The following is a 27,560-nucleotide window of genomic DNA, read 5'->3' as shown; positions in this document are numbered from 1 at the left end:
CATTGGACTGCGGTCATGCTGGGGCACCACCTTATAGGATTTTAGTCGAAGAAATCGACCCCAATACTTATTCTTAAAAGCCCAGCGGTAATTCTTTTGCCGAACTGCCAAGTTACGTAACCAAACACCAGTGGTGGGGACGAACACAAATTCAAAGACGCGCGCGCATACACACACACATACACATATACATGCATACATACATTCATACATACATACATACATACATACATACATACATGCACACACACCAACACACACACACACACATACATATATTGTAAATTCAAAAATAAAAACAAAAACACAAAGGATTCTGCGGTACACGTGTTTCAAGCTTTATAGTTGTTACATCAGTGTATAATTGACAATATAAAGCTATCTTCAGCCGCTATGCTCCCTTGAACTTTTGAAAATTATTAAATTCCCTGATAAGAATAAACTAGTTAATAAGAGGTCAGATTTCAAACCCTCCTGTATCCATAAAATGATGAAAACCTTTAGATATTATAACCCCTAAATCCTCTCTTTTAGTTATATGCACTTCTACACCTCCTCTAATTAACTACTCCCACGTTAGATCCTACCTACCACAACTCAGACACCTAATTAACAAAGCCTGTACTCTACCCCCAACCTAACTATATACATTAATAATTTGGTTTACCCTCGAATAGCTAGATTATGACCACTTAATTTACACACATTTTTAATAAACCGGATCCATAATCCCAAACCTATGGATATAGTTCTACCTTTCAGTCACCGACTCGAAACCATCCAAGGACACTACAATACAAAATTATAACACGATATAACACTAATCAAGGCTCTTTTAATATTTACCTTTTTACTTTATTCTACTATTTTTATATTATTTTATTTTATTTTTTATTTTTATATTTTTTAATTTTTATATATATATATATATATATATATATATATATATTATTTTATATATATATATATATATATATATATATATATATATATATACATTTCTTTTTCTCAATTGTTATATATTTTATATTTTCACTTTATACTTTTACATTTTTATTTTATACTCTTTTATTTCCTGTTTTTTTATGTTTTAATTTTTTAATTTCTTTATTTTTTATTTTTTATTTTACTTTTTTTTTTATCTCTTATTTTTATTATTTTTTAGTTCTTATCTTATTTCTTATTTGTTACATTATTAATGTGGGTGCTATTATTTCCTATCACTATTATACTATATTACTACGGTCGAAATGCCCCCAATACTCTGTATTTTGAATTTTAACGTCCAACCCTCCCTCTCCCATATACTTTATTTCCCTTATCTTGTTGACATGTTTAATTATTCATTCTTTAAGGTCTTCTATGTTATAATTACCCTTTCCACTTCAACCCTTCTTCATCTAGATAAGTGTATGTAGATAAGTTAGTACACTTAAGTTGTAATTCGCTTAGGTTGACCACTCACCACAAGAATATCATGTTTCAAGTTTATTCTGGCCTGACACTACTTATTTACGACCCACCACTGATATAGGCAGACACAGCTCATATATATCTATCCCTTACGACCTTTAAGATCTCTGTATCTATATCTATTTATCGCTTTATCTTCTTCTACATTTAGATTTTTCCTCACCACCCTTCACCAACCCGTCTAAAAAGCTCACATGTATCTTACTTGACTATCCAGATTTTCTCTTATTGGTTCTTAGATTACCCACCCCACCGATTTGACTCCTTTTATGTTTTACTTTATTTTAGTTTTATTTCTGTATGAATATCTGTATTATTTTTTCTTCTTAGTATTTTATATTCCTATTTTATTTTATTTTATTATTTCATTTTTGTTATGTTATTTTATTATATTGGTTTTAACCACTAACTTAACACTACACACTGAATTGTGGCAAGGTATGGACGGATTCTGGAGTACCGAGAAAATTATGTATAAATATATCAAACTAAGAATTCTACGAGGTATAGTACAATATTGTCAATTATACACTGATGTAACAACTTTATAGTTGTTACATCAGTGTATAATTGACAATATTGTACTTGAAACACGTGTACCGCAGAATCCTTTGTGCTTTTGTTTTTATTTTTGCATTTACAATTTATTCATTCACCTCAACCACGAGCTGACATACACTGGTGCTTACAATTGTCAAGTATTACCTCTAACATTTACTTTATATATATATATATATATATATATATATATATATATATATATATATATAGCTTTAACTTTCATTAAGTAGTAACTATGAAAGACTGCTGGGATTATTATTTGTACGGACTTAATGATTAGTCGCGATTGGGGAATTTCAACCATGTTTCGTGGTCTGCTACCACAACAGCTCCTTTATAGGATCCAGTTAGCTCAAGACATCATCAGGAGGAACCACGTCCGGTTTCGGCCCCTACTCCTCTACCGTTTTGACGTGGCGGGGCCCCTCCTTTCGGAGGTGTCTTCAGCTCTGGTGTTGGGTGCATGTCTTCTTTCTTCTATTCCCTGGCCTCTTCGATGCAGCATCATTTAGTTATTGCATTTTACTATTGATACCGATACAATGTACATTGGTTTATATGTTTCTTTGTTGTAGCTTTATTAAAGTTAGTGTTTAATCCTACCTATAAATTGATTGATTGAAAGAATGTGGTTATTAAGCTTTCACTTTCATATTATTCTACGGAAGACGGTGGGGATTATAATTTTTGTCTGACTTGATAGATTTGTCGTTGTTTAGATAGGTACTGAGGAGTTGATTGTAATTTACTTATTAAATTTATTTACCGATTCGATTGTACATAGGGTAAATGTGTTTGAAAGTTGTGGTTTCTTTGATTTGCTTTTTCCCAAACAACACTTATTTTAGTGCTGTAGACACCGCCGGATTGAATGGTACTGCTCAGGTGTCGAAACCATAATGATATCTGTGGGGCAGCTGATGATAGAGGTATGTTGGATTGTTGGTATGGCTGTGGAATAGTATCATAGCACATCCTTTTGACATATATATATATACATACATACAACAGTGGACTTCTGTCAGTTTCCGTCTACCAAATCGACTCACAAGCTTGTGATCGGCTCGGAGCTATAGTAGAAGATAGCCAAGGTGCTACGCAGTAGAACTGAACCCAGAACCATGTGGTTAGAAAGTAAGTTTCTTACCACACATCCATGCCTGGTCCCGCCAGTGTTTGTGATTAAGTGTTTACAAAATGTATAGAGATAAACAAACACGCTATGATTAGTTTATTGCGATCCCATAGTTTACTCTTTAAACTAACACATAAACGTAAGGGAAATTCACTCATGGATCCTCAGTTCCAAGCAAAAGAAGATGTTATCAGATTATTCAGATTTAATGTGAAACACAAAGAAGAAATAATTTGACTTACTCCCAGTATTCTTCAACAGATGACTTCAATGCCAGAGATGAAGATACATTAACATCCAACGTTGAGTTTAGCATCATATCTAACGTGGAATTAACTCGAGAATTATTCAGCAAAAAAATTGAGTCATAGCAAAGATGTGTATTCCAGGTGTTATTACAACTACTCCAGGCAAGTGTGGGGTGCATGGAACTATACAGGTAGTACAGTACCCAGGCTATGATCACATTGTAGTAGATACCAATAAGGGAATTTGTTACAACCATTGCAGTGCCAACACCTACAAAAGAACAAAAACATGAGTCAACAACAGCCGATTAAGGAACATTTATGTTGTTCAGACAGAGATAAGCAATGAAATAACCATCAGACCACAATCTACCATTCTAATAAAAATGGACACATTAGTAAATGTATGCGAAGATGCACTATACCTGAAAATAATGGAATATTAACGGTCTGGTTAATTATAGCTGACCTAATCCTAATCAACTTCAAGCAATTGCAATAAACGTGAGATTTTAAAAAGGTCATGCGATCTGCTGGGCATTGCACTCAAGTCTCCTTAAAAATACACGCTAATGTCTAAAAAAGGACACATTATATATTCAGTCGCCTTAAAAAGAGTGATTTTTGTGTCTTTGATTATATATCTACTCGATCGGGTTTGTCCTTGGTTTAAATAACAGCTATAACAGCAGCAGTAATATAATAAAATGAGGATTTACCTTTAAAAAGGGGGCACAAAACCCACGATTTTCCTGGCCCTAAATTTGCAAATTGGGCAACAGCATTTTCAAGCAGTAATGTCGGGATAGCAACAAATATCATAAATATAAAAAATGGAATGAGGAACGCTCCTGTTTAGAGAAAATAACGAGACGCGATTAGATATGAACGATTGTGAAATAAGAAAAGAGAGGGATAATGAATACATGCAAGACACAGAGAGAAATATTGTGAGCGAAGGATATAGAATAAGGGAGTAGAATATAGTGAGAGGGGGATATAGAGTGAATAAAGTGTACAAAGTGACTAAACGATATAGAGTGATTGAAGCATGATAGAAAAATAATAGAGTGAGTGATCGAGACAGAAAGATATAATGTGAAACAGAGAGAATAAGAGAAAGCCAAATGCATATTTAAAAAATATAGGGTACGGTGTGTGTGTGTTTTTTGCAAAGATACTGTACGAACAATCATTCTGGTGAATGCTGGCCGTTTCCACATATACCTGTGCAGTGTCTCCCAATGCACTTTTGGTCAATCAACAACCTGACATTTTAATACCCCTAGTTATTCCATTAACCACGTCTATTATCCAACATTTTTGTGCATCACGTGTTATCACAACCTAAGAAACACAAAGAACAACACCCTCTATACATCTCCGTCTCTTCCTTCTGGGTATTGAAATAGTGGATTTACAGATTTGACTGGTGAGGGATTATCTGGATTATCTGGAGTACAAGATTGATCACAAGATTTTGTTAGCCCGGTGCATCTTTATCAACAGAAATATTCTTTTCTACTCTAGGCACACGGCCCGAAATTTTGGGGGAGAGAGCCAGTCAATTAGATCGAGTCCACTACGCAACTGGTACTTAATTTATCGACCCCTAAAGGATGAAAGGCAAAGTCGACCTCGGCGGAATTTGAACTCAGAACATATCAACAGAAATATTAAGAAATATTTCGCCTGGATTACTACTATTTAACCAATCCCTCTGTCTTGATATATGGATTCTCTTCTCGTGAACGAGAAAAGAATGTTCGGTGGGCATTGGAATTAGACACTGAGGGAAAATGGATGTAACTTTTTTATTTTTTAAGTTAGGCGATTTTCGTTTTCGATAATGTGTTCTATATGTCCCGGTCATGCGATTTCCCCTTTAAAAAAAAATTTGAGATCCCCCCCACACACACACACACATACCCCCGCACCCACCCACGGGGAGGGGGCGATTTTCATTTTTGACATTGTGTTCTACATGTCCAGGTCGTACGAGTAGCCTTCCCGCAACTTAGATGTGAAAATGAACGGCTTCAATTTATATTGAAACAGAAAAAGGATCACATGTGGAGTCCCCACCACGAAACTTGATATGCTAGAAATAACAGCTAAACGCAGACAATCCAAATCTTGCATTTACTCAGAAAGTTGAACTGCGAGTTTCACGCTTTTTACCAGAGAACATATATTCGAAAACGAAAAATACAAAATAAAAAAAAAAATAGAAAGCAAAAAAAACTGTAACCTTTACCTTTCTGAAATCACTGTGGATATATTTCGGCTATGTGCTTAATAAATGTTTGAAAGTTCTCCCACGAATTCTCACACTTCATATCGTAATAATCGCGGTACATTGCCTCATCAATATGTGACCATTTCATGTTACCGCATGATCCACTTTTATATTTCAGCCTACGTTTTATTCGTGACCAAAATGCCTCTACGCTATTCGTACACACCCCACTAACGGGATCAACAAAATTCTGTGAAATTCTGAGTAAATGCAAGATTTGGATTGTCCGCGTTTAGCTGTTATTTCTAGCATATCAAGTTTCGTGGTGGGGACTCCACATGTGATCCTTTTTCTGTTTCAATATAAATTGAAGCCGTTCATTTCCACATCTAAGTTGCGAGAAGGCTACTCGTACGACCTGGACATGTAGAACACAGTGAAAATCTCCCCCCCCCCCCCGGAGGGTGGGGTGGGGGGGTATGTGGGTGGGCGAAATCGCAAAAAAATTTTTAGGGGGAATCGCATGACCGGGACATATAGAACACATTATCGAAAATGAAAATCGCCTAACTTAAAAAATAAAAAAGTTACAGCCATTTTCCCTCAGTGTCTAATTCCAATGTCCACCGAATGTTCTATGGACAGGAATGTGTCTTTTGAGGCCTGCTGGTGCCTTGCAAACCTTTTAACATAGGAAACAAGTTGAGGACTCAGTTTGCTCGATTGCTTGTGGAACATTTACAATGTGCTTTCTTGAATGGACGGAAAGGCCCGCTTTGCTTCGTGCCACAAAACCGCAATGACAAGTAAGGTTTCCAATTAGAAGAGCAGCGTTTTGCCAGCATGCCTTCATGCTTGCTCGAAGTTGGTCCCAATATTGGAGTCGACTTTGCTCAAATCTTTGAACTGAGGAGAACCAGGACTTGTATCAAATCCTGCGCTCTGATGCTTTGTGACATATATATATATATATATATATATGTATGTAAATTCATAAGAGTAGTACAACAAGGTACCGATATTTACTGGACAATAGCAATCGATATAAATACGACGCTATTGTATAGCTTCACTGCGTATATACTGGCAAAAATGCGTGTGTGCAACAAAACATGAAAAACTTGTCTTACCTTAGGAAGAACATTAGAAAATGAACAACCCAGATTAAGGATAATGCAGTACCCAGGTTTCAGACTTTTCAAATACGTTTCACAACGTAAATCTGATTAGTCCTCATCAGCTGCATTCACCTAGACAACATTTCAAATGTTGCTACATCAATGCCAAGTATACTCGCCCGAACGCCAAGCCGTTAATGGAACTGAGAACAGTGAAGAAGTTATCAATGAAAAATATTTCAGTATATACGCAGTGAAGCTATACAATAGCATCGTATTTATATCGATTGCTATTGTCCAGTAAATATTGGTACCTTGTTGTACTACTCTTATGAATTTATATATATACCCTTATAGGGCTATTTTTGGCTGGAAATTGATACATTTGTATTAATACATTTGTATTGAAATATTTGAAACATAAATGAAAACTGGTGCCCCCGTTTTAAAATAGATCCTACTACTCTAATGAATTTATATATATACCCTTATAGGGCTATCTTTTGCTGGAAATTGATACATTTGTATTAATACATTTGTATTGAAATATTTTTCATTGATATATATATGTATGTATGTATGTATATGCACATACATCTATATATATGCACATATATACGTGCATACGTGCAAACATACGTAAGTACGTACATACATACATATACGACAGAATAGGCTCAATGTCTTTTATCTGAGATACCTGTGCAAGATCCTACGCATCACCTGGCAAAACAAGGTAATCAAGACAGAACTCTTGAAACAGGCTGTACTTCTAAGTATGACAACTATTCTGTACAGAAAGAGACTAAGATGGTTTGGACGTGTGAGGCAGATGGCTGACGACAGAATTCTCAAACAGTTGTTATATGGCGAGTAGGGCTCAGGACAGCAGATCCAGTGGACGACCAAAGCTGAGATTCAAAGACACTTGTAAAAGTAGTCTGACCGAGTGCCACATCGCTGCAAAGACTTGGGAAAAGTTACCTGAAGACAGAGCAGCATGAAAAAACTCAATGAACAAAGGAGTCAAACAGTTCGAGAAAGAAATCATCCTGGCCACGAAGCAAAATGCCAAAGAAAGAAAGACAACACACCACAGCCTCTCTCTTACTTGCAGATTTTGCAGCAGAATTTGATAATCAAACATAGAAAAGATCAGCCATGAGAGAAGCTGCAGGAAGAAGGCTACGAGTACTTAATTAAGACTTCTCCGCTGCTTCGAACGTCTATCAAGACGCAAAGAGTTATGCACAATATCTTACCCCCAAGGGATAGCTGCAGGATGGGTTGAAACGATCGTCGTGCTGAAGAAAGAGTCGTACTAAATTCATTTTCCGTTTCCCTCATCAGTTATGTATGTATGTATGTATAAATAGATAGATAGATAGATAGATAGATAGATAGATAGATAGATATAGCGCAGGCATGATTGTGTCGTAAGAAGTTTGCTTCCCAACCACTTAATTCCGGATACAGTCCCACAAAGTGGCGCCTTCTGCAGTCTTGGGAATAAATTTGATAAACGGAAGCTGAGAGAAGCCTGTCGGGTGTGTGTGTGTGTGATTGTTCCCTACCACCGCTTGACAAGTGGTGTTGGTTTGTTTAAGTCCCCGTAACTTAGCAGTTCAGCAAAAAGGTGTGGACAGAATAAAAGATATATATATATATATATATATATATATATATATATATATATATATATATATATATATATATATATATATATATATATATATACACGAATATATGCGTGTGTGTATATGCATGTGCATGTATCATCATCATCATCATCATCATTGTTTAACGTCCGCTTTCCATGCTAGCATGGGTTGGACGATTTGACTGAGGACTGGTGAAACCGGATGGCAACACCAGGCTCCAATCTAAATTTGGCAGAGTTTCTACAGCTGGATGCCCTTCCTAACGCCAACCACTCAGAGAGTGTAGTAGGTGCTTTTACGTGTCACCTGCACGAAGGCCAGTCAGGCGATACTGGCAACGGCCACGCTCGAAATGGTGTCTTTTATGTGCCACCCACACAAGCCAGTCCAAGGACACTGGCAACGATCTCGCTCGAAAATCCTACGAAAGCCAGTCAGGCGGTACTGGCAACGGCCACGCTCAAAATGGTGCATCTTATGTTCCACCCACACAAGAGCCAGTCCAGGGGCACTGGCAACGATCTTACTTGGCTTGCCGGGTCTTCTCACGCACAGCACATTTCCAAAGGTCTCGGTCAGTAGTCATCGCCTCGGTGAGGCCCAATGTACGAAGGTCTTGCCTCACCACCTCAGCCCAGGTCTTCCTGGGCCTACCTCTTCCACGGGTTCCCTCAACTGTTAGGGTGTGGCACTTTTTCAGGCAGCTATCCTCATCCATTCTCACCACATGTCCATACCATCGCAATCGTCTCTCTTGCACACCACAACTGATGCTTCTAATGTTCAGCTTTTCTCTCAAGATACTTACACTCTGACGGGTATTCACATTGACATTACACATCCAACGGAGCATACTGGCTTCATTCCTTGCGAGCTTACGCATGTCCTCAGCAGTTACAGCCCATGTTTCACTGCCATGTAGCATGGCTGTTCGTACACATGCGTCATACAGTCTGCCTTTTACTCTGAGTGAGAGTCCCTTTGTCGCCAGCAGGGGTAAGAGCTCTCTAAACTTTGCCCAGGCTATTCTTATTTTAGCAGCTATATATATATATATGGGAGAATGTATGAAAAAAAAACAACAACAGACGAGGACAGGTGGTGTAAACAACAAAAGGATGTATTAGTATGACGTTCGGGAATACGGAAAGTCTTTAACGTTTCGAGCTACGCTCTTCAACAGAAAGAATACAGAGAAAACAAGGAGAAAAACACGGAGAAAAAAAATGAATGGTGTTTGGTCAACGATCTATCATAGCTTCTGCTGACCGGAAGTTAGAAAGTTTACACAGGAGAGCTAAGAAAAGGGGGAGAAAGAACGGTGATCGAAGAACGAGGGGCCGTGTGTGTGAGAGAGAGAAGGCTGGTGATCTTGACGTATGCATGTGTGAAAATGGGGAGGGAGAAAGGAGTTGGTCAGTTGTAGTGTGTGCGTGGTGTGATGTGAGGGTGTTGGGAGGTGGGGAAGGCATGGGTGGAGTGTGGGTTAGGCTGAGGGTGGGGGTTGAGGTAGGGGTATGTGTGTAGGGGGTGTAAGGAATTGGATGGGGTGGAGTGGGAAGGTAGAGTAGGAGTGTGTTGGGGGTGGGTGGGATGAGCTTATGAAGGAGGGTTGACGATGAAGGGGGAAGGGGAATGTGGATATAAGAGAGGGGGAAGGTGGGTATGGGAGGAGGGAGAAAGAGAGGAAGAGAAAGAGAGTGAGAGTGAGAGAGAGAGAAAGAGAGAGAGAGAGTAAGAGTGAGAGGGGAGAGTAAGAGAGAAGAGAGTGAGTAAGAGAGAAAGAGAGAGGAGAGAAAGAGTAGGGGTGAAGAGAAGTGGGAGTGAAGAGAAGTAGGAGTGAAGAGAAGTAGGGGTGAAGAGAAGTAGGAGTGAAGAGAGGTAGGAGTGAAGAGAAGTAGGAGTCGGAGGGGGAGGGGTGGGAGGAGAAGGGAGAGATGGGTGGTAGGAGGGAGGGTGGTAGGAGGGAGGGTGGTAGGAGGGAGGGTGGTAGGAGGGAGGGAGGGTGGTAGGAGGGAGGGTGGGGGAGAGAGGCAGGGGGTGGAGGGTTAGATGAAGAGGGGAGGGGAGGGGAGCCCATGTGGTGCAAAGGAAGAGTGAGAGAGAGAGAGAGAAAGAGAGAGAGAGAGAGAGAAAGAGAGAGAGGGAGAGAAGTGTATTTCTTCCACTCAGGAAAGAATATAGAATTTGTTTGGGTGTTTGAAAATGCATCTGAATCTCAAAACTTGTAGTCGTTTTTAAATTTTGTTATAGATTTATTCAAATACCAAACCGATTTAGACATTTTTTTTATTTATCAATGATATCAATAAAAGTCGAGAAGAAAAGGGTTAAAGAGAATTTAAAGTTACAAGGGAAAATTTGGAAAAACATGTTTAACGATCAAATGTTCATAGACATTCCAATGAGTTACACAGAGATAAGCAGTAATACAAGTTCAAATGTTCGCTGAATTTCATAACGATCATAAATGATTGAATGTTCTATAATATTGAGTTATATTAACAATTAGATTAGATGTTTATAAAAAGAGTAAGAGAAATTAATGGAGAGATGGTAAAATGTTTATTTTACAATTTCAGTCGTAGTGCATGAAGGAGGGTTCCTTGTCGCTAGTTTTGCTAGTGAGTGTTCGAGATGTTTTAAGCTAAACATGCTTTGTATATATATACGAGGGGTGCTGAAAATACCGTGGCTTTGGGCAAAAGAAATCAGTTAATTATGATTTTATTCAGCATATTTCCTCTCAGATTCATACACTTATTGCAGTGGTGTTTCACTTTTTCTAATTTTCTAAGCCCTGTAAAAGAACTCGGAAGGTTGGGCTTCCGACCAGGCTTTTCACTTAAAGCCAGAAACTTTTAACACCTCTTCGTGTGTATGTATATATATATATGTGTGTGTGTGTATAATAATAATAATAATAATAATAATAATAATAATAATAATAATAATAATAATAATAATAATAATAATAATAATAATACTGGGCTAAACTAAATGCGAAAGAAATAGACAGAGAAAAATCCCAGCGATGGCTGAGAAGCTCAGGACTCAAAGCAGAGACTGAAGGATTTTTAATTGCTGCACAAGACCAAAGCCTCCCCACCAGAAATTACCAAAAACACATAATGAAAAGAAATATAACAAGTAACTGTAGAATATGTGGAGATCGACAAGAAACAATAAATCATATTATCTCTGGCTGCCCAGTCCTGGCTAAGAAGGAATATATTCACAGACACGACAGAGCTGGGACCTATATACACTGGAAGCTATGCCAACATTATGGAATAGCAACAGAAAAAAGATGGTATAAACACACGCCAGAAAAGGTCACAGAAAACGAGAAAGCAACCATACTCTGGGATATGCCAATACACACAGATAGAGAAATTAAGGCAAATAGACCAGATATAGTTGTCAAAGATCATGAAGGAAAAAAATGCCTTCTAATTGATGTTTCAATACCAGCAGATGACAACGTTTCTCTAAAAGAAATGGAAAAACTTTCAAAATACAAAGACCTGGAAATAGAGATAACTCGAATGTGGAATCTAAAAACAGAAACAATTCCTATCATAGTAGGTGCCTTAGGTATAATAAAAAAATATTCAGACAAATACATAACAAAAACACCAGGACTTACAAATATATATAACATACAGAAAATTGCACTACTGGGTACTGCACACATTCTACGCAAAACACTTTCAATACAGTAAACATAAGAGCACCACAGCAAACCACAGCACATACCCAAGGCGCACAGAGCTGCGCTCGGTAGTGAAGTGAAAGCACGTTATAAAAATAAAACTACTGAATAATAATAATAAATACGAATGTTAGTGTGCCAGTGTGACACAAATTTTCAACCTTACTCCTAGAGGCCGTAGCCCAACATATCATACCATTTTGGAATCAGGCCAACTTCATTAGTAAATTAAAAAGCATTCCAGGCCGAATCCGGACTCGCAATCCTGAAATTTGGGATTCCCAATTTTTCATTACTGTGATTGTTTCTGGCGATTTTTTTACGTGATTTTTTGCGACGAAGTGTTTTGTACGATAACAATTTTTATAATCTAAAAGCCGACTCGATGAGTAAATTAAAAACATTCCGGGCCGAATCCGGACTCGCAATCCTGAAATTTTTTATTCCCAAGCTATTTGTACTGACGCCGAATGGGAAGGCCAAAAATGTTGTTTATCAAGCAGCTTTGCAATAAGTTCCAAATAGACAAATTATATCATTGTTTTGATGAAAACTGTTTCTTGTTTGAAAAATATTGTTCAAGTTTTGTAAAATTTAATATGTACTGAATGTATGAAGTGTCATTGTTGGGCCCAAGACCCAATCAAGAGCTCTCCGCAAGAGCTAGCTCCAAAGCCACCCGCCCTCCACAGGAGTTAGCTTAAAAGCCGCCCTATCGAGAAGCTTTTAAGCTAGTATATATATATCATCATCATCATCATCATCATCATCGTTTAACGTCCGCTTTCCATGCTAGCATGGGTTGGACGATTTGACTGAGGACTGGTGCAACCGGATGGCTACACCAGGCTCCAATCTAATTTGGCAGAGTTTCTACAGCTGGATGCCCTTCCTAACGCCAACCACTCAGAGAGTGTATATATATATATATATATATATATATATATATATATATATATATATATATATATACATACATATATACAGTAAAGGATCAAGTTCTGATTGGTTGTAAATTTAATGATGTCACTTTTCTTCGTTAGGCTGGCCGTCTTAATATGTCTCTTGGCTTCATCAATGTTTTGGTCAAATATTTTTGTCCAACATTCTGGTTGCTTGACTTCCTGATTACGTTATTTGTTTGTTGAACATTTTAAATCCTTGTTGAGCAGTAGAGATTCAGTGCTCTGGTTGGTTGATTTCCTGCTTATATCATTTGGTTGTTTTCAAAGGACTTTGCAACCTGTTTTTGTTTGATTGTCGTCCAGCAATCCGGTTGGTTGATTTCTTTAAGAAGTTACAAGCTCGGTCAGCTCAATGTTTAATTGCTTTTTCTTGAGTGACATCAGCAACTGGTGTTTGACATGTAAGGTGTCATTGTACAAAAATTTAGAGTTGTACAATAGTTTAGAGGAAGCTTGTTACTTAAACTTTTGTTTCTTATTTGCTGACTCTGGTCGTTTTTCGTAAATACATTGAGTTTTCTCATTCTGGTAGGTTAGTATAGGGTATTCAGTTTTATATATTTTTTAATAAAAATATTTTCCTCATTTAATGGGAATTAGGCTGAAGTGTTTCCGGTATATTGACAGAGAATTCGTGAAAGTTGCTGGTTTTGCAGTCAGATCTTGTTAAATAACCCCTCCCATTTTCCTTTAAAATTTGGTACTGCTGGATAAGGGTAGTGATCTTTGTCATTATTTTGGATTGATTGTAATTGTTAATTTTTTATAACCGGTATTGATTTGAAGGAGAGCTAGAGTAGCGTTTATGCATTGTTCTGAGTCCATGTTGACTGCATCACTGCCTTTGTCAACTTCTTTAATAACTATATTGTGATCATCCTTGAGATGATAGTCACGGCTTGTATTTATTCTGCTTGGCTTGCATTTATTTTAAATTTCGGATATGGTAGTAAATTACCACAAATAAAGCAAAAATTATCTGGATTATTTATGCAATTACGAGGCATTTTAAAACAGATAACAGATAATGTTGTAAAATATCTCAAAAGAGATATTTTACAATTGATTTAAATGCGAATGATGCAATAACTTGCATCACACTCTCCTTATGTGACAGAGCTATCAATAGTCTTGTATTGTCATATTATTTTTTATTGGTGCGATGTTTTTGTTGTTTGTTGATGCAGTACTTGTGGTAGATGATGCAGTCAATGCACTCTGTTGTACCATAATCTTATTGAAGAATTGAAAAAGAGTATAACTCTGAAACTAAAAGACTTTTGCTAATCTTAATAAGTGGATGTAACTTTCGTAACCAGTGACCCAAATTTAATAAATATCAATTGATTTTCTCTCAAGTAAAAAAAAGTTGCATTTTGCTAAATCAATATTTAGACAAAATCTAAAGAATTTCTATGCGGTCACTCAACTTATTGAAAAAGCCGGCACGTCTTCCTCAAATAACACCTTACTGTCTAAAAAGAGGAATATGCAATATTGGTCATGGATGCACACTCCACAAAAAAACGGCAAGCTTTCACCACTGAAAGACCTTTGCTCATAGGTCTGCTGAAACCGGGCTTACAAGGGAATAAACTTGAGATCAAGTGGTTTGACAGCTTTTAAGCAAGACCACATATAACTGATGAAACTGGGATAAATAAAAACGAGTTACTTACCACCACCATTAATGTAACAGAGGTATGGAAAACGCCAAATATTTGATAGACCAACCACTAAGCCGACAATCGAGAAGAAAAATTCCGACCATTTAGCCCAGGTTTCTCTTTGTGGTTTGGTTTTCTTCATGATGGTATCTGTAAATATATCTTGTAAATATTAGAAAATCAGAGTAAAATTTTGTATATATTAGATTACCAATAAATACTTCGCCTTCCATCCGTTTACAGATTAATGGACGTCTGTACTAGGATGAATGATGCAATCTGTATATAAGCGTGTCTAAGTACACGGATAACAATATCTGTTATAATGAACACCATTGTCAAATAATTGTAAAGAAGTGATATATTTGATTGAATTTACTCCAATACAAAACTGAAATATATTCTGCACAGGATTTGAACTCAAAATATAAAGGATTGAAATGTAGAATCGTACAATTTATTAGTATTGTTATCTAATATTTAGGAAGGGATTATCTATACGGTACGGTTTCCTTGTTTATGGGTATAAATATATGCTGACAATTAAGATATTCTGAGTTAAACATTTCTAACAAGAATTTTTATAATAGACCCGGAATGATTATAGTATTTTGTGTATGTAATAAACGTTTTCATCCAGCTTATGGTAAAGTGCAAGCCATTATCTATATAATAATCTGCTTGTTCGTTCACCCATTATACTTTAGTTAGTTAAAGAGGTGGAGGTGGAATGAGTGAGCGGTTGAGGAGGAGTGAGATATATATACATATATACATACTGCTTCTCGTTCGCGGGGGATAACTACCAGCAGCTCTTGGGAGTGGCCATGGGGACGAGAATGGGCCCCAACTACGCGAACTTACATTAAAAGAGTACATATTGTCAATGCAATTCTTGACATACTAAAAGACGAGATAACGACTTAATAATACATGTTTTACGTAATGAACAGAAATTCGTCCAGAGAACGGTGTTTCTAGTGGAGGGTTGTAGTAGTAGTAGTAGTAGTAGTAGTAGTAGTAGTAGTAGTTGTTGTTGTTGCTGCTGTTGTTGTTATTTTTGTTGCTACTGCTACTGCTGCTGCTGTAGTGAGTCTTGTGTTCTACCACTCCAAAATTTGGACAATCATTGTCTAAAATTAAACAGACTTAAATTCTTTAAATCCGCAACTGCCTGGTAGTCTATATCTTGTAATTGTACTCACTTGAATGACTACCATCTGGAACTTCGATATACTACTATTAAAGGTATTATTTACTGGACTACTATGAAGATTGATAGTGTTTTGAAATCTTATACCGGATTGTCATCGAACTCATTCAAATATCGCTATGCCCAACATTTTCCTTCATTCCAGAGCAAATTTAGAAACAATTACAAAACCTTGTCAAAGTTTAATTGGTATTTTAAGAATAATAATATTAGCGTTGATATCAAATCGAAATTAATATGCGTTGCTAAATCATATACAAGTTCTAACCATATTTCCTAAAGTTTCTCTACTCAATAAACACTGAATAGTTTTCCGGTTGCATTCATAGAAGATAAAAGATATTAAAATTTCTAAACCAATTCGCTAAATGCAATACGCTACAGAATGCAACAAAAGTGACATCCTTAAGGGTTTCACAGTAGTGACATTTATCTAGGCAGTTTAGCATTTGTTTGTATACCTATAATAAAGTTTTTAAATAGTCTAGCATCTTATACTCCTTACACTTATATTGATTGTTCTGTAATGATCTAAATAATCAAAATCTTTGTATTCAGTTACATCCATTCATAGCAGAACTAGCAACCTACGATATAAAATATAAAGCTCTGTTTTTAAAGGCTTCAAAAATTTATGTTGCTCCAATATCTTTGCCACCAGTGTTTACAGTGAATTATGTGAAACTGTCATTTATATTACACTATAACGCAAATTGGCATATGACCAATAAGTCTAGTCTTCCTTGAATAATTTAATAAAGTCATTCTAAACAGTTAATAATAATTTTATTATTCCACAACGGTCCTTCACAGTTCTGTTATTATCCTCACAGTTTTTTAGTGAATACCAAATACGTTTTATAACGAATATGATTCGGTCCATGAACAAATGGCACTCTGAAATAACTGCCTTAAAAACTGTTTATTAAAGCCCTATTTAATTACATTAGAAATTTATTTCTGTGGCTTATTCGATCATCATTTTTTAATTCATCCTGTGACCTCTTCAGAAAGACAAAGAAACAAAAATAATAACAACATTTTCTTAACGCTTAATCCGACTCCCCATCTTTGCATAAACAAAAATTACGTACGTATTCATTCTTAATACTTTCTGATAGATATTTAACTCACTTGTGAAGCCTTAGATAGTTTCTATTATTTTAGCTAAAAAAAATTATTTAACCAAGAAAACTAAACTAAGTGCCCAGCCATAGAACGAGTATCTTCTGGCCACCACGCTCTCGCTAGAAGAAATTTCGCAGATGGACAATGACAATCTAATATGCAACATAGAGTTTATTATTTAAAAAAAAAAAGAAAGCAGCAGTGACTATAGATAGAACACTTTTAACCATATGTTCGAAAGTTCAGTGCTGAGCAGAGCTGAATAACAACACCTCATACACATCTTATATATGCACAATCTCACATAATAACAACAAAATTGATAACAAGATATGCGCCCTCACGCACATTGTTCTCTTTCAGTATTTCAGACCCAAAATAAAGGCAGCGAACTGGAAGAATCGTTAACAAGCCGGGTAAAATGCTTAGCGGCATTTCGTCACTTTTTACGTTATAAGTTAAAATTCTGCGGAAATCGACTTTAGCTTTCATTCTTTCGGGGTCGATAATATAAGTACCACTTGAGCACTGGAGTCAATGTAATCGGCTTACCCTGTCTCTAGAAATTGCTGGCCTGGTGCCAAAATTTGAAACTAATATTTTAGATCAAAACATTAGAAGCTACTTCAATCTATAAACTATCAATAGAATTTAAGAGACGGACTATATGTAATCTGAACCTTTCCCCCACTTATTTATTAATGTTTTTTTACGGAATCTCACGTTTTAGGCTATGGAGATTCCGATTCTCAAAAAAAATTGTTTGAAAAATTTCAATTCCCCACCACCAGCAGCTCTTGGGAGTGGCCATGGGGACGAGAATGGGCCCCAACTACGCGAACTTACATTAAAAGAGTACATATTGTCAATGTAATTCTTGACATACTAAAAGACGAGATAACGACTTAATAATACATGTTTTACGTAATGAACAGAAATTCGTCCAGAGAACGGTGTTTCTAGTGGAGGGTTGTAGTAGTAGTAGTAGTAGTAGTAGTAGTAGTAGTAGTAGTAGTAGTTGTTGTTGCAGGCTATTTACATGCTAGAAATAACAGCCAAATCTCACAAAACTAGTGTTAGGGTTAGGTTTCGGGTTAGGGCTAGGGTCAGGGTTACGGTTAGGGTTTGAGTTAGGGTTAGGTTTACCCTGTGGATCTATATAAAAACCCGGGGGGGGGGGAGGAATCGAAATTTTGAAATTGAGATTTTTGAAAATTTTTTTTCAGAATCGGAATCTCCATAGCCTAAAACGTGGGATTCCGTAAAAAAAAAAAAAATAAATAAATGGGGAAAGGTTCAGATTACGGACTATATGTAATCTGAACCTTTCCCTCACTTATTTATTAATGTTTTTTACGGAATCTCACGTTTTAGGCTATGGAGATTCCGATTCTGAAAAAAAATTGTTTGAAAAATTTCAATTCCCCCCCCCCCACCAAGCAGGCTATTTACATGCTAGAAATAACAGCCAAATCTCACAAAACTAGTGTTAGGGTTAGGTTTCGGGTTAGGGTTAGGGTCAGGGTTACGGTTATGGTTTGAGTTAGAGTTAGGTTTACCCTGTGGATCTATATAAAAACCGGGGGGGGGGGTGGAATCGAAATTTTGAAATTGAGATTTTTGAAAAGTTTTTTTCAGAATCGGAATCTCCATAGCCTAAAACTTGTGATTCCGTAAAAAAATAAAATAAAATAAATGGGGAAAGGTTCAGTATACATATAGTCCATCTGGACCAAGTTAATTTCATCGAAAGAAATATACAAGTGAATGTGAATAGCTTGAAACTTACCTAAGTTTAGAAGAGATTTCACCAAATTACAGGCTTGGACAAGAGTATATTTAATGCTGTACGACCACTAACCGTCACCTATGATTGAAGCGAAAAATACATTTATCACACATCGTGGTATTTAGGTAAGTTCATTGTTAATCAACTCATCTACATATGACCTAATAATCCGATATAATTTTTGACATCTGTAACGGTTTATGCATTTGTGAAGGCTGCGATTCTCTTGTTCGGAGTCACCACTGGTAACGGTTATAAGATTGAACGATGAAGATCATTTTTTATAAGAAAATATTTATTTATGCCGTTACATTCTATGTTGCCATACCACGACGGGTAGGCCAGTGTAATCGTGTGTGTATCCCTAAAACTCGAGAACTACGCAACCAATTTCATTCAAATTTTACACATGCCTTACTTTGGGTTCCAGTTGTGTTTTAGTCAAAAAAATTTTTTAACTTCTTGCAGAGTTCGAGCCCACGGCAACATAATATCTCCTCCACTATTTAAGTATTACGTGTCAAAAGTGAAACAAAAACACTCATGTCGAATATTTTCACTTTAAAAATGAAACTATTCCACTAACTGAAACAATCACATTTCGATACTGTAGTGACAGATACTTTCACTTTAATGGTGTGTGTGTATATATATATATATATATATATATATATATATATAGAGAGAGAGAGAGAGAGAGAGAGAGAGAGAGAGAGAGAGAGAGAGAGAAAGAGAGAGAGAGAAAGAGAGAGAGATGTATATGTATACATATACATGTATATGTACACGTATATGTATAGATATAGATATAGATATAGATCTATATGCATACATGTATATGTATACATATGTGTAGATGTATATATATGTATATATGTATATAGATGTATATATATGTATATAGATGTATATATATGTATATATATGTATATATGTATAGATATCTGTATGCATTTATATATGTGTACATCTAATATGTACACATATATAAATGCATACAGATATCTATACATATATACACCCATACACACACACATATATATGCACACAAACACACACATTAGTCATTTGTTTTCTTATCCAAAACTACGTCAAAAGTATTGAATGGATCTTTAAGAAATTTGGAAATTATATTCTATGCATAATGGCCATAACCCCCATGAAAATTCATATATTTTTGATGTTGATGAAATTTTAACCATACAGATTACACACAAATAAAGTAATATTTCTAAAATGTTGTCTTCTTAGAAGTTACAAAGACCCCTTCATGGGGACTTCACACCCTCAATTTAGTCATTTTTCCTAAGCAAAGACGAATACAGTTGTACCATTGGTAGCTATAGGGTCACCCGGACATAACAGATGAGCATCTATATATATAAAAATGAGAATGTGTGTCTGTCTGTCTGTCTGTCTGTCTGTCTGTATGAATCCCTAAAACTCGAGAACTACGCAACCAATTTTATTCAAATTTTACACATGCCTTACTTTGGGTTCCAGTTGTGTTTTAGTCAAAAAAAATTATTAACTTCTTGCAGAGTTCGAGCACACGGCAACATAATATCTCCTCCACTATTTAAGTATTACGTGTCAAAAGTGAAACAAAAACACTCATGTCAAATACTTTCACTTTAAAAATGAAACTATTCCACTAACTGAAACAATCACATTTCGATACTGTAGTGACAGATACTTTCACAGAGAGAGAAAGAGAGAGACAGAAAGAGAGAGAGATGTATATGTATACATATACATGTATATGTACACCATTTCGATACTGTAATGACAGATACTTTCAGAGAGAAAGAGAGAAAGAGAGAGAGAGAGAGATGTATATGTATACATATAGATGTACACGTATATGTATATAGATATATATATATAGATATAGATCTATATGCATACATGTATATGTATACATATGTGTAGATGTATATATATATATATATATAGATGTACATGTAATATGTACACATATATACATATATACATGCATACAGATATCTATACATATATACACCCATCACACACACATACACATGCACACAAACACACACATTAGTCATTTGTTTTCCTATCCAAAACTACGTCAAAAGTACTGAATGGATCTTTATGAAATTTGGAAATTATATTCTTTGCATAACGGCCATAACTCCCATGAAAATTCATATATTTTTGATGTTGATGAAATTTTAACCCGAACATAACAGATGAGCATTATTTAGAAAATGATGTCACACGTTATCGAGGCTACCATTCTTTCTGGATGTGCAAAAGGGGATGACGTCTTTATTCCAAGAATTCCTCTTACTCCATCAGGAGCAGACATTCCTTTTACATTCAGAAGACTACAATTCCCCCTTCGTGTGACTTTTGCCTTGTCCATAAACAAATCTCAGGGTCAAACACTGTCTGTAGCTAGTCTTCTCTTGGAAGAGCCCTGCTTCTCACATGGACAACTGTATGTTGGCTGCTCAAGAGTGGGCAGCAAAAAAAAAACCTATTTGTATATGCTCCACAAGGGAAAACAAGGAACATAGTTTACAAGGAGGTGTTATAATCACAACAGCAAGAAAGTATGTACATGATCACCTTCTTTTACGAAACTTCATTGACTTTCATATATTTATATTGATATACATATATATACGTGTGTTTGGGTGCGTGTGTGTATATATACATCTCTATATATAAAGATGATGCGTAGTCTAGACGGCGTTTTTAGATTTCATTAGTCTCTTTAACCCGGGCAACGCCGGGTATTTCTGCTAGTTATTTATAATTCAACGGTACAACAGTGTAAGACTATCCTTTCAGATATACTTACATTGTGATTTCTGCAATGTGGTGCATAAATTGTCAAGTAAATGAGACTCATCTTTGCCTCCACTGATTCACTTGCAAAGTGATGAGTAAAATTATTTCGTTGCAGACCTCCTTTGAGTCTTTTTATTACCACTGCGACACATATAGTCCCCAGTTGGTAACATTGATTTCAAGGCCTTCCCAGATGAGTGACTGGTTGTTCTAAGACATTTATTGATTGTAAATATTTTCTGCCCAGTTACCTATCGGTAGAGTGGTCATTTGCAAACTCCAGAGGCGACACTTTCATTTCCCTTTACTCCAAACGTCACACATTGTTGTTTCTATTGAGTCATGCCCTTCCAATTGCTATAGATCCATAATGCATCTTAAAGCTGTACCTGTCACCTGCATGGTGAGGAATCCTACATTGGGGAGTAGTAACGACTAGGCTACGGTAGCTGACTGATTATCGTGATCATTCGTCTTTTGCTTTCCTGTAGCTTTGCTCTCTTTTACAAACCCAGTGAACATACATATATTTCCTATTTTAAAGAAATTCAAAAATACATATTACACACAAGTTAAAAAGATTCCCAACAATTAAACTTCTCTGGTTGACATTAATACACCCATCACCAATAGGGGCCTTAACTCCCACAATTTTCAGCTCCATGAGCTCCATTTTTCAGGAGCAAAATTCTTTTAAGGTCCATGTAGTGTCTTAGGCCAAAAATTTTTTTAACTTCCTGCATAGTTCGAGCCCACAGCAATATCTTATCTCCTCCACTATTTCAGTATTATGTGTCAAAAATGAAACAATAACATCACTCTACTGTAATGTCAGATACTTTCACTCTAACACTGAAACTATTCCACTATTTCAGTATTACCTGTCAAAAGTGAAACAATAACATGTCGCTACTGTAATTTCAAATATTTTCACTTTAATATTTTCAATTTCATACTGAAACTATTAAAGCGAGACTATACTCTCACATATATACTATAAGACCCAAGTAAAAACATTCCCAACAATTCAACTTCTCTGGTTGACATTAACACCCCCACCCCCAATAGGGGCCTTCATTCCCACATTTTAGAGCTCCATGAGCTCCATTTTGCAGGAGCAAAATATTTTTTACAGGTTCCAGAAGACTGAAATTTTGGAATATGCGCATAAAGATCAATACTATGGGATACATGTCTCATGATTAGAATTTTTTAGGGTGTGTAAAGAGGGAAAGAACCCTCATGTGCAATTTTGATGAAATTCGAATCATATGTATTCCAGTTCCTTACAGAAAATATAACAGAAAAGTCTCATTTTTCAATTGCATGTAACACGGGCAACGCCGGGTATCTCTGCTAGTAGTATATAAAACATGCAAGGTTAAGGATTTAGGCCTGTATCTGTATGTACCTTCTTTTATAGCAGTAATTGTATAGAGAGAGATGGTAGTGTTATAGAGAAAAGGAATTACTAGCTCGTATGCCTGCTTGTGTCCATGGCTTCAGATGTCCAGTCGCCGCCGACCAGCGACCAAGCTGTCGAGGCGTCACCGCTGGTGAATAAAGAGAGAAAGAGGAAGTTTTCTTGGAGTGTCCTGTTTTTATAGCCATGAAGCAGGGCAGTGAGTGCAAAGGATTTAGCTTGTTTATCTCTATTCTAGATGGAGTAGAAGAGGTCAGAAAAGGGTCAAGTGGTGGAGACCGCTTCGGCCTAGCTATTCAAATATGGGTAAAGTGGATCGAATCCACTTCACGCCTGCCAGGTTCCTATACATTCTCTACACCTTCTTGCTTTTCTGAAGAAGTAATTTTCAATTATTTTGTTTAATATATCTTCTACTTTCTGACGACATTTTACGGATTTGATATTATGCAATTTTTATAGGCTTTTTTTTTCTTTAATACTTTCAAATTATAACAAGACAAATGCTGCATGTTTAACTTGATGATCAATGCAGGATCATTTCTAAAAATTACTCAAAGATGAACCAAATAAAGGAGCATGTACTTTGTCACTTGACCTTGTAGAAATAGCAAATGACGTCAAAGAAGAAAGGACTTAGTAAAAATATAGTTTCTGATATACAAAAACAGCGTTAAAACAGGAAGCTAAACTACAACAAATAAAATGTTTCTGATAATTTAACACGTTACAGTTTTGTTTCGAAGAAGAAATGAAAAGTTAGTCACAAGTCGTTATTCCCAGTACTTCAAGAAATTAAATCCGAGTCTAGCCTTGCTAAATGCAATTAAGACTACATTATCCAATGAGTGTACAGATAAAAGCTACTTCTTATTCGATACCAGGTTTCTTTGAACAATCTATTAATGCCAGATATTGACCTTGTTCTCGCTCTGTTGCGCATGCATTAACATGCATGCTATATTTTACAATACCTATTGTTTCTATGACCTAGGCCAGGGTTACCCAATAAGGCTTTCAGAGTTACCTGTTGTCCACTTGTCCCTAAGGTACCGTCTGTCCAAAGATTTTCGTATAACAAGACCCATACAGATTGACCAACGATATATGCCTTTATGAAATTCCGCCGGGGTCGATAAATTAAGTACCAGTTGCGTACTGTGGTCGATCTAATCGATTGTCCCCCTCCCCAAAAATTTCAGGCATTGTGCCTAGAGTAGAAAAGAATATATGCCTTTATGTTTATAGGCATGTTAACAATTTCTACGTTTGTTTTTTATAAAGTCATTAACTGGCGACGGAGAGACTCGTTTCCTAAATACTGGCATTATGAAGAAAGAAGCAAAGGCCATGATCTGGCAGAATCGTTAGCACACCGGACAAAACGCTTAGTGGCATTTCTTCTGACTTTATGCTCTGAGTTCAAATTATGCCGAGATCGACTATACCTTTTATCCTTTCGGGATCGATAAATTAAGTACCACTCAAGCACTGGGATCGATGTAATCAACTAGCTCTTCCTCCAAAATTTCAGGTCTCGTGCCTATAGCAGAAAAGATTATGAAGAAAGAAACAAAATTTAAAATAATACATATTTAAATATTGGATTATAGTGTGGCTAATTAAATCTAAAAGAACTTCTATATTTTTATTCATTTATTTTAAAATATTTAACAGAACATTTTATTTATATTAATGAATTAGGAAGTATTTTAAGTAAACAGCAATTAAGATAGTTTGTTAAAATATGGACTGGTTCATACAAGAATCAAGATAGTCACATTTTACATTTTCAAGGAGACTATTTTTAAACACTGGCCATAATTTTTTAATATTTAATGAATGAATGTTTCTATTCGACGGGAAAACAAAATTAATTGAATGAGTTACTATTAGAAGCTCCCAATCCATGTTACAAACATCGTTCTACCTACACTGACAATCAGAGGTGGAGGACTTATAACCTTACTGATGTATTGACAAGTTAACAGAAAAAGACGTACCTTAACAACAAAACGGAAACAAAATCTGTGTGCTCTCTTAACAACTGAAGAGAAACGTATAAGTTTTACCTGCAACATAAATATCGTTATACCAAAATAGAAAGACATTTAAGATTGTTCGTTAAGCATTTCCAATACAGTTCCCTTCAAATTCAGGAATGAAAACAACCTAATCAAAATTATTAATTTCAAGTTCAGAAAACAATTGTTTACAAAAGAACTCACTCCTAAATCTTTGACTGCAACTATCGCATTATTTCGGCGAAACATAAAAAAGAAACATTCGAAAATGGTCAAATGAAGTAAGCTTTGCTAGAAGCTAATGACTTGCTACTTGCAAATTTTAGGGGAAAGCAAAGAAAATATAATACATGCCATAGGTCAGTAGTAATAAATGAGGAATACTGGAGCTAGAAGGGTTGGAACAGTTCTGACTACATAACTAAATAATTACATAAGGATGTTACGGTGTGCAAATATTTATCATTGCAAATGGATAAATCAACAACTGGCAAAGCAAGTGTTTAGCAGAAAATGAAGTAAAATAAGTGAAATTATTGAATATTTTGCTACATAACAGGCACATAAAATAAGATGCATACACACACTCATACATGTATATATATATATATATATATATATATATATATATATATATATATATATATATATATATATATATATATATATATATATATATATATATATATATAAGTTCAAAAAAGGAAAAAGACAAAAAAACAACAAAAAAAACAACAACGTGAGGACGTGATACATATTGCGTTACTGGACGCTCGGGAAAGGAAAGAAAGAGAATTTGACGTTTCGAGCAGAGCTCTTCGTTGGAAACAAAGGAAAGTCTAAAGAAGGGAAAGACGGAGGAAGAAAAAATCGCCGACGATATCCATGAGGTTACATTATTATATATATATATATATATATATATGTTGTTGTACTTGGGGATGGTCATGTTGCGAGTTTAGCCAATAAAAACACACGCACTGTATATTTGGTGTTAATTTTCTTTTTTTTTTTTTTTTTTTTTTTTTTTCAGCTTTATATTACATTAATCTTAATCTTAATCTTATTTCGGCCAGAGTTCTTTCGTCACACTTCTGTGACCTCATCAGTGGTCCTTTGTTTCCTTCTTCTTTCTTATGTGTGTGTCTCACCTTGCTAACTATCAGCCATTTTGTATTTTGTATTCCTATTGTATGTGTCTACGCATGCGTGTCCTTCAATGTGTCTGTGTCTTTTGTAAGTGCATGTGTGTATGGGGAGTGTTTGTATCACCTATATTCTCTGTTAATACGTGTTCGTTTGTATTAGTTTTTATTTATTTATATGTTCATGTGTGTGTGTGTGTGTGTGTGTGTGTGTTTTTTTTGTGTTTAATTAAATTTTGTTAACGTATGTAGTATTTAATTCCATTTGTTTATCTATGTATTGTATTATACTTTGTTCCTATTATTGGTTTATGGGTAACATGTCACATGCTGTGGTTTGTTAGTGGCGTATGTTAGTGTTCCATTCTAGTTTCCTATTCAGGCTAGGTTTCCCTTCTATTATGTGTGTAGCTTCAGTAATTTGTCTAAGTGCTGCATCACTGCTATGTGTAGATAAGATTTTAATTTCTATGTTGTTGATTGAGCCTCTATGTTCTTGCTCAGCGTGCTGGTACAGAACTGATGAGTTCTTCCCTTCCTTAAGTTCCCTCCAATGTGCGTTTGCCCGCTCCCCTATACTCCTTGCTGTTTCACCTACATATGTCGTTGTCTTATTTCTGCATCGTCCCTCTGTACATCTTATACTATAGACCACATTTCTGGTTTTGCAGTTCGTTTGTGGGCTAAATCTACATACGATACAGTTCCTATCAGTGCAGGGGGTTCTACTGAAAGGGTATGTTCTACTGATAAGGGATTTGATAGGGTTGCCTGGCCTTTCAACAACCTTAATTCTTAGCTTAAGTTTGTCTAGGGCCCTTCTAAAGCGGTACGCCAGTTCGCCTCTAGGGGTGGTGTCGACGAACATGACGCTTTGGTACTTGTGGCTATTGTACCATGAGCTTGCCTTCCCTATTTTCTTCTTAGTTCTTTCTATGGTGTTCCATGATTTGCTTCTATAGAGTGGGCAAATCCCATTCCTATCGTTGCGTTTGATTGTTTCAAACTTCTTCATAGCTCCTTTGTAAACCCTGATCCTTTCTTTATGGCTGTAACCCGAGAACTGCATGCGGTGGACGAAATGTTGTATATGTCTCTTTAATTCTGTAGGGTCGCACATGCAAGAGACATTTCGCATTACTCTGACGAGGTCTGCCATCAATATGTTGAATTTGGCATTGTCCGCAATAGCCGAGTTCCGGTGGATCAGGTACTTGGAGGCCATAGGTTTTGTAT

General features: G+C 36.0%; 1 protein-coding gene across 8 annotated transcripts in view; it reads right to left on the bottom strand.

Annotated features, from left to right (window-relative positions):
• Nucleotides 1–27,560, bottom strand: part of LOC106871141 (sodium- and chloride-dependent glycine transporter 2) — a 64,899-nt gene that overhangs the window by 30,665 nt on the left and 6,674 nt on the right. For 4 of the 8 annotated variants that reach the window (XM_089353765.1, XM_089353767.1, XM_089353763.1 and 1 more), the window contains 6 exons: nt 25,159–25,227; nt 24,604–24,698; nt 18,913–18,990; nt 14,795–14,932; nt 4,137–4,268; nt 3,412–3,688 (listed from right to left, as the gene is read on the bottom strand). In XM_089353765.1, the coding sequence (XP_089209891.1) occupies nt 3,412–3,688; nt 4,137–4,268; nt 14,795–14,924 (539 nt within the window). In that variant the 5' untranslated portion in view covers nt 14,925–14,932; nt 18,913–18,990; nt 24,604–24,698; nt 25,159–25,227. Of the gene's footprint in view, nt 1–3,411; nt 3,689–4,136; nt 4,269–14,794; nt 14,945–18,912; nt 18,991–19,330; nt 19,461–24,603; nt 24,699–25,158; nt 25,228–27,560 lie in introns of those variants that run through there. The other 4 variants (XM_089353769.1, XM_089353768.1, XM_089353771.1 and 1 more) reach the window with 4 other exon arrangements.

The sequence above is a fragment of the Octopus bimaculoides genome, chromosome 6 (genome assembly GCF_046866305.1).
Source record: "Octopus bimaculoides isolate indiv1 chromosome 6, ASM4686630v1, whole genome shotgun sequence".
In the NCBI taxonomy this organism is placed as follows: domain Eukaryota; kingdom Metazoa; phylum Mollusca; class Cephalopoda; order Octopoda; family Octopodidae; genus Octopus; species Octopus bimaculoides.
Note: the sequence above shows the minus strand (reverse complement) of the source record. Positions and strands in the feature narration are given on the sequence as shown.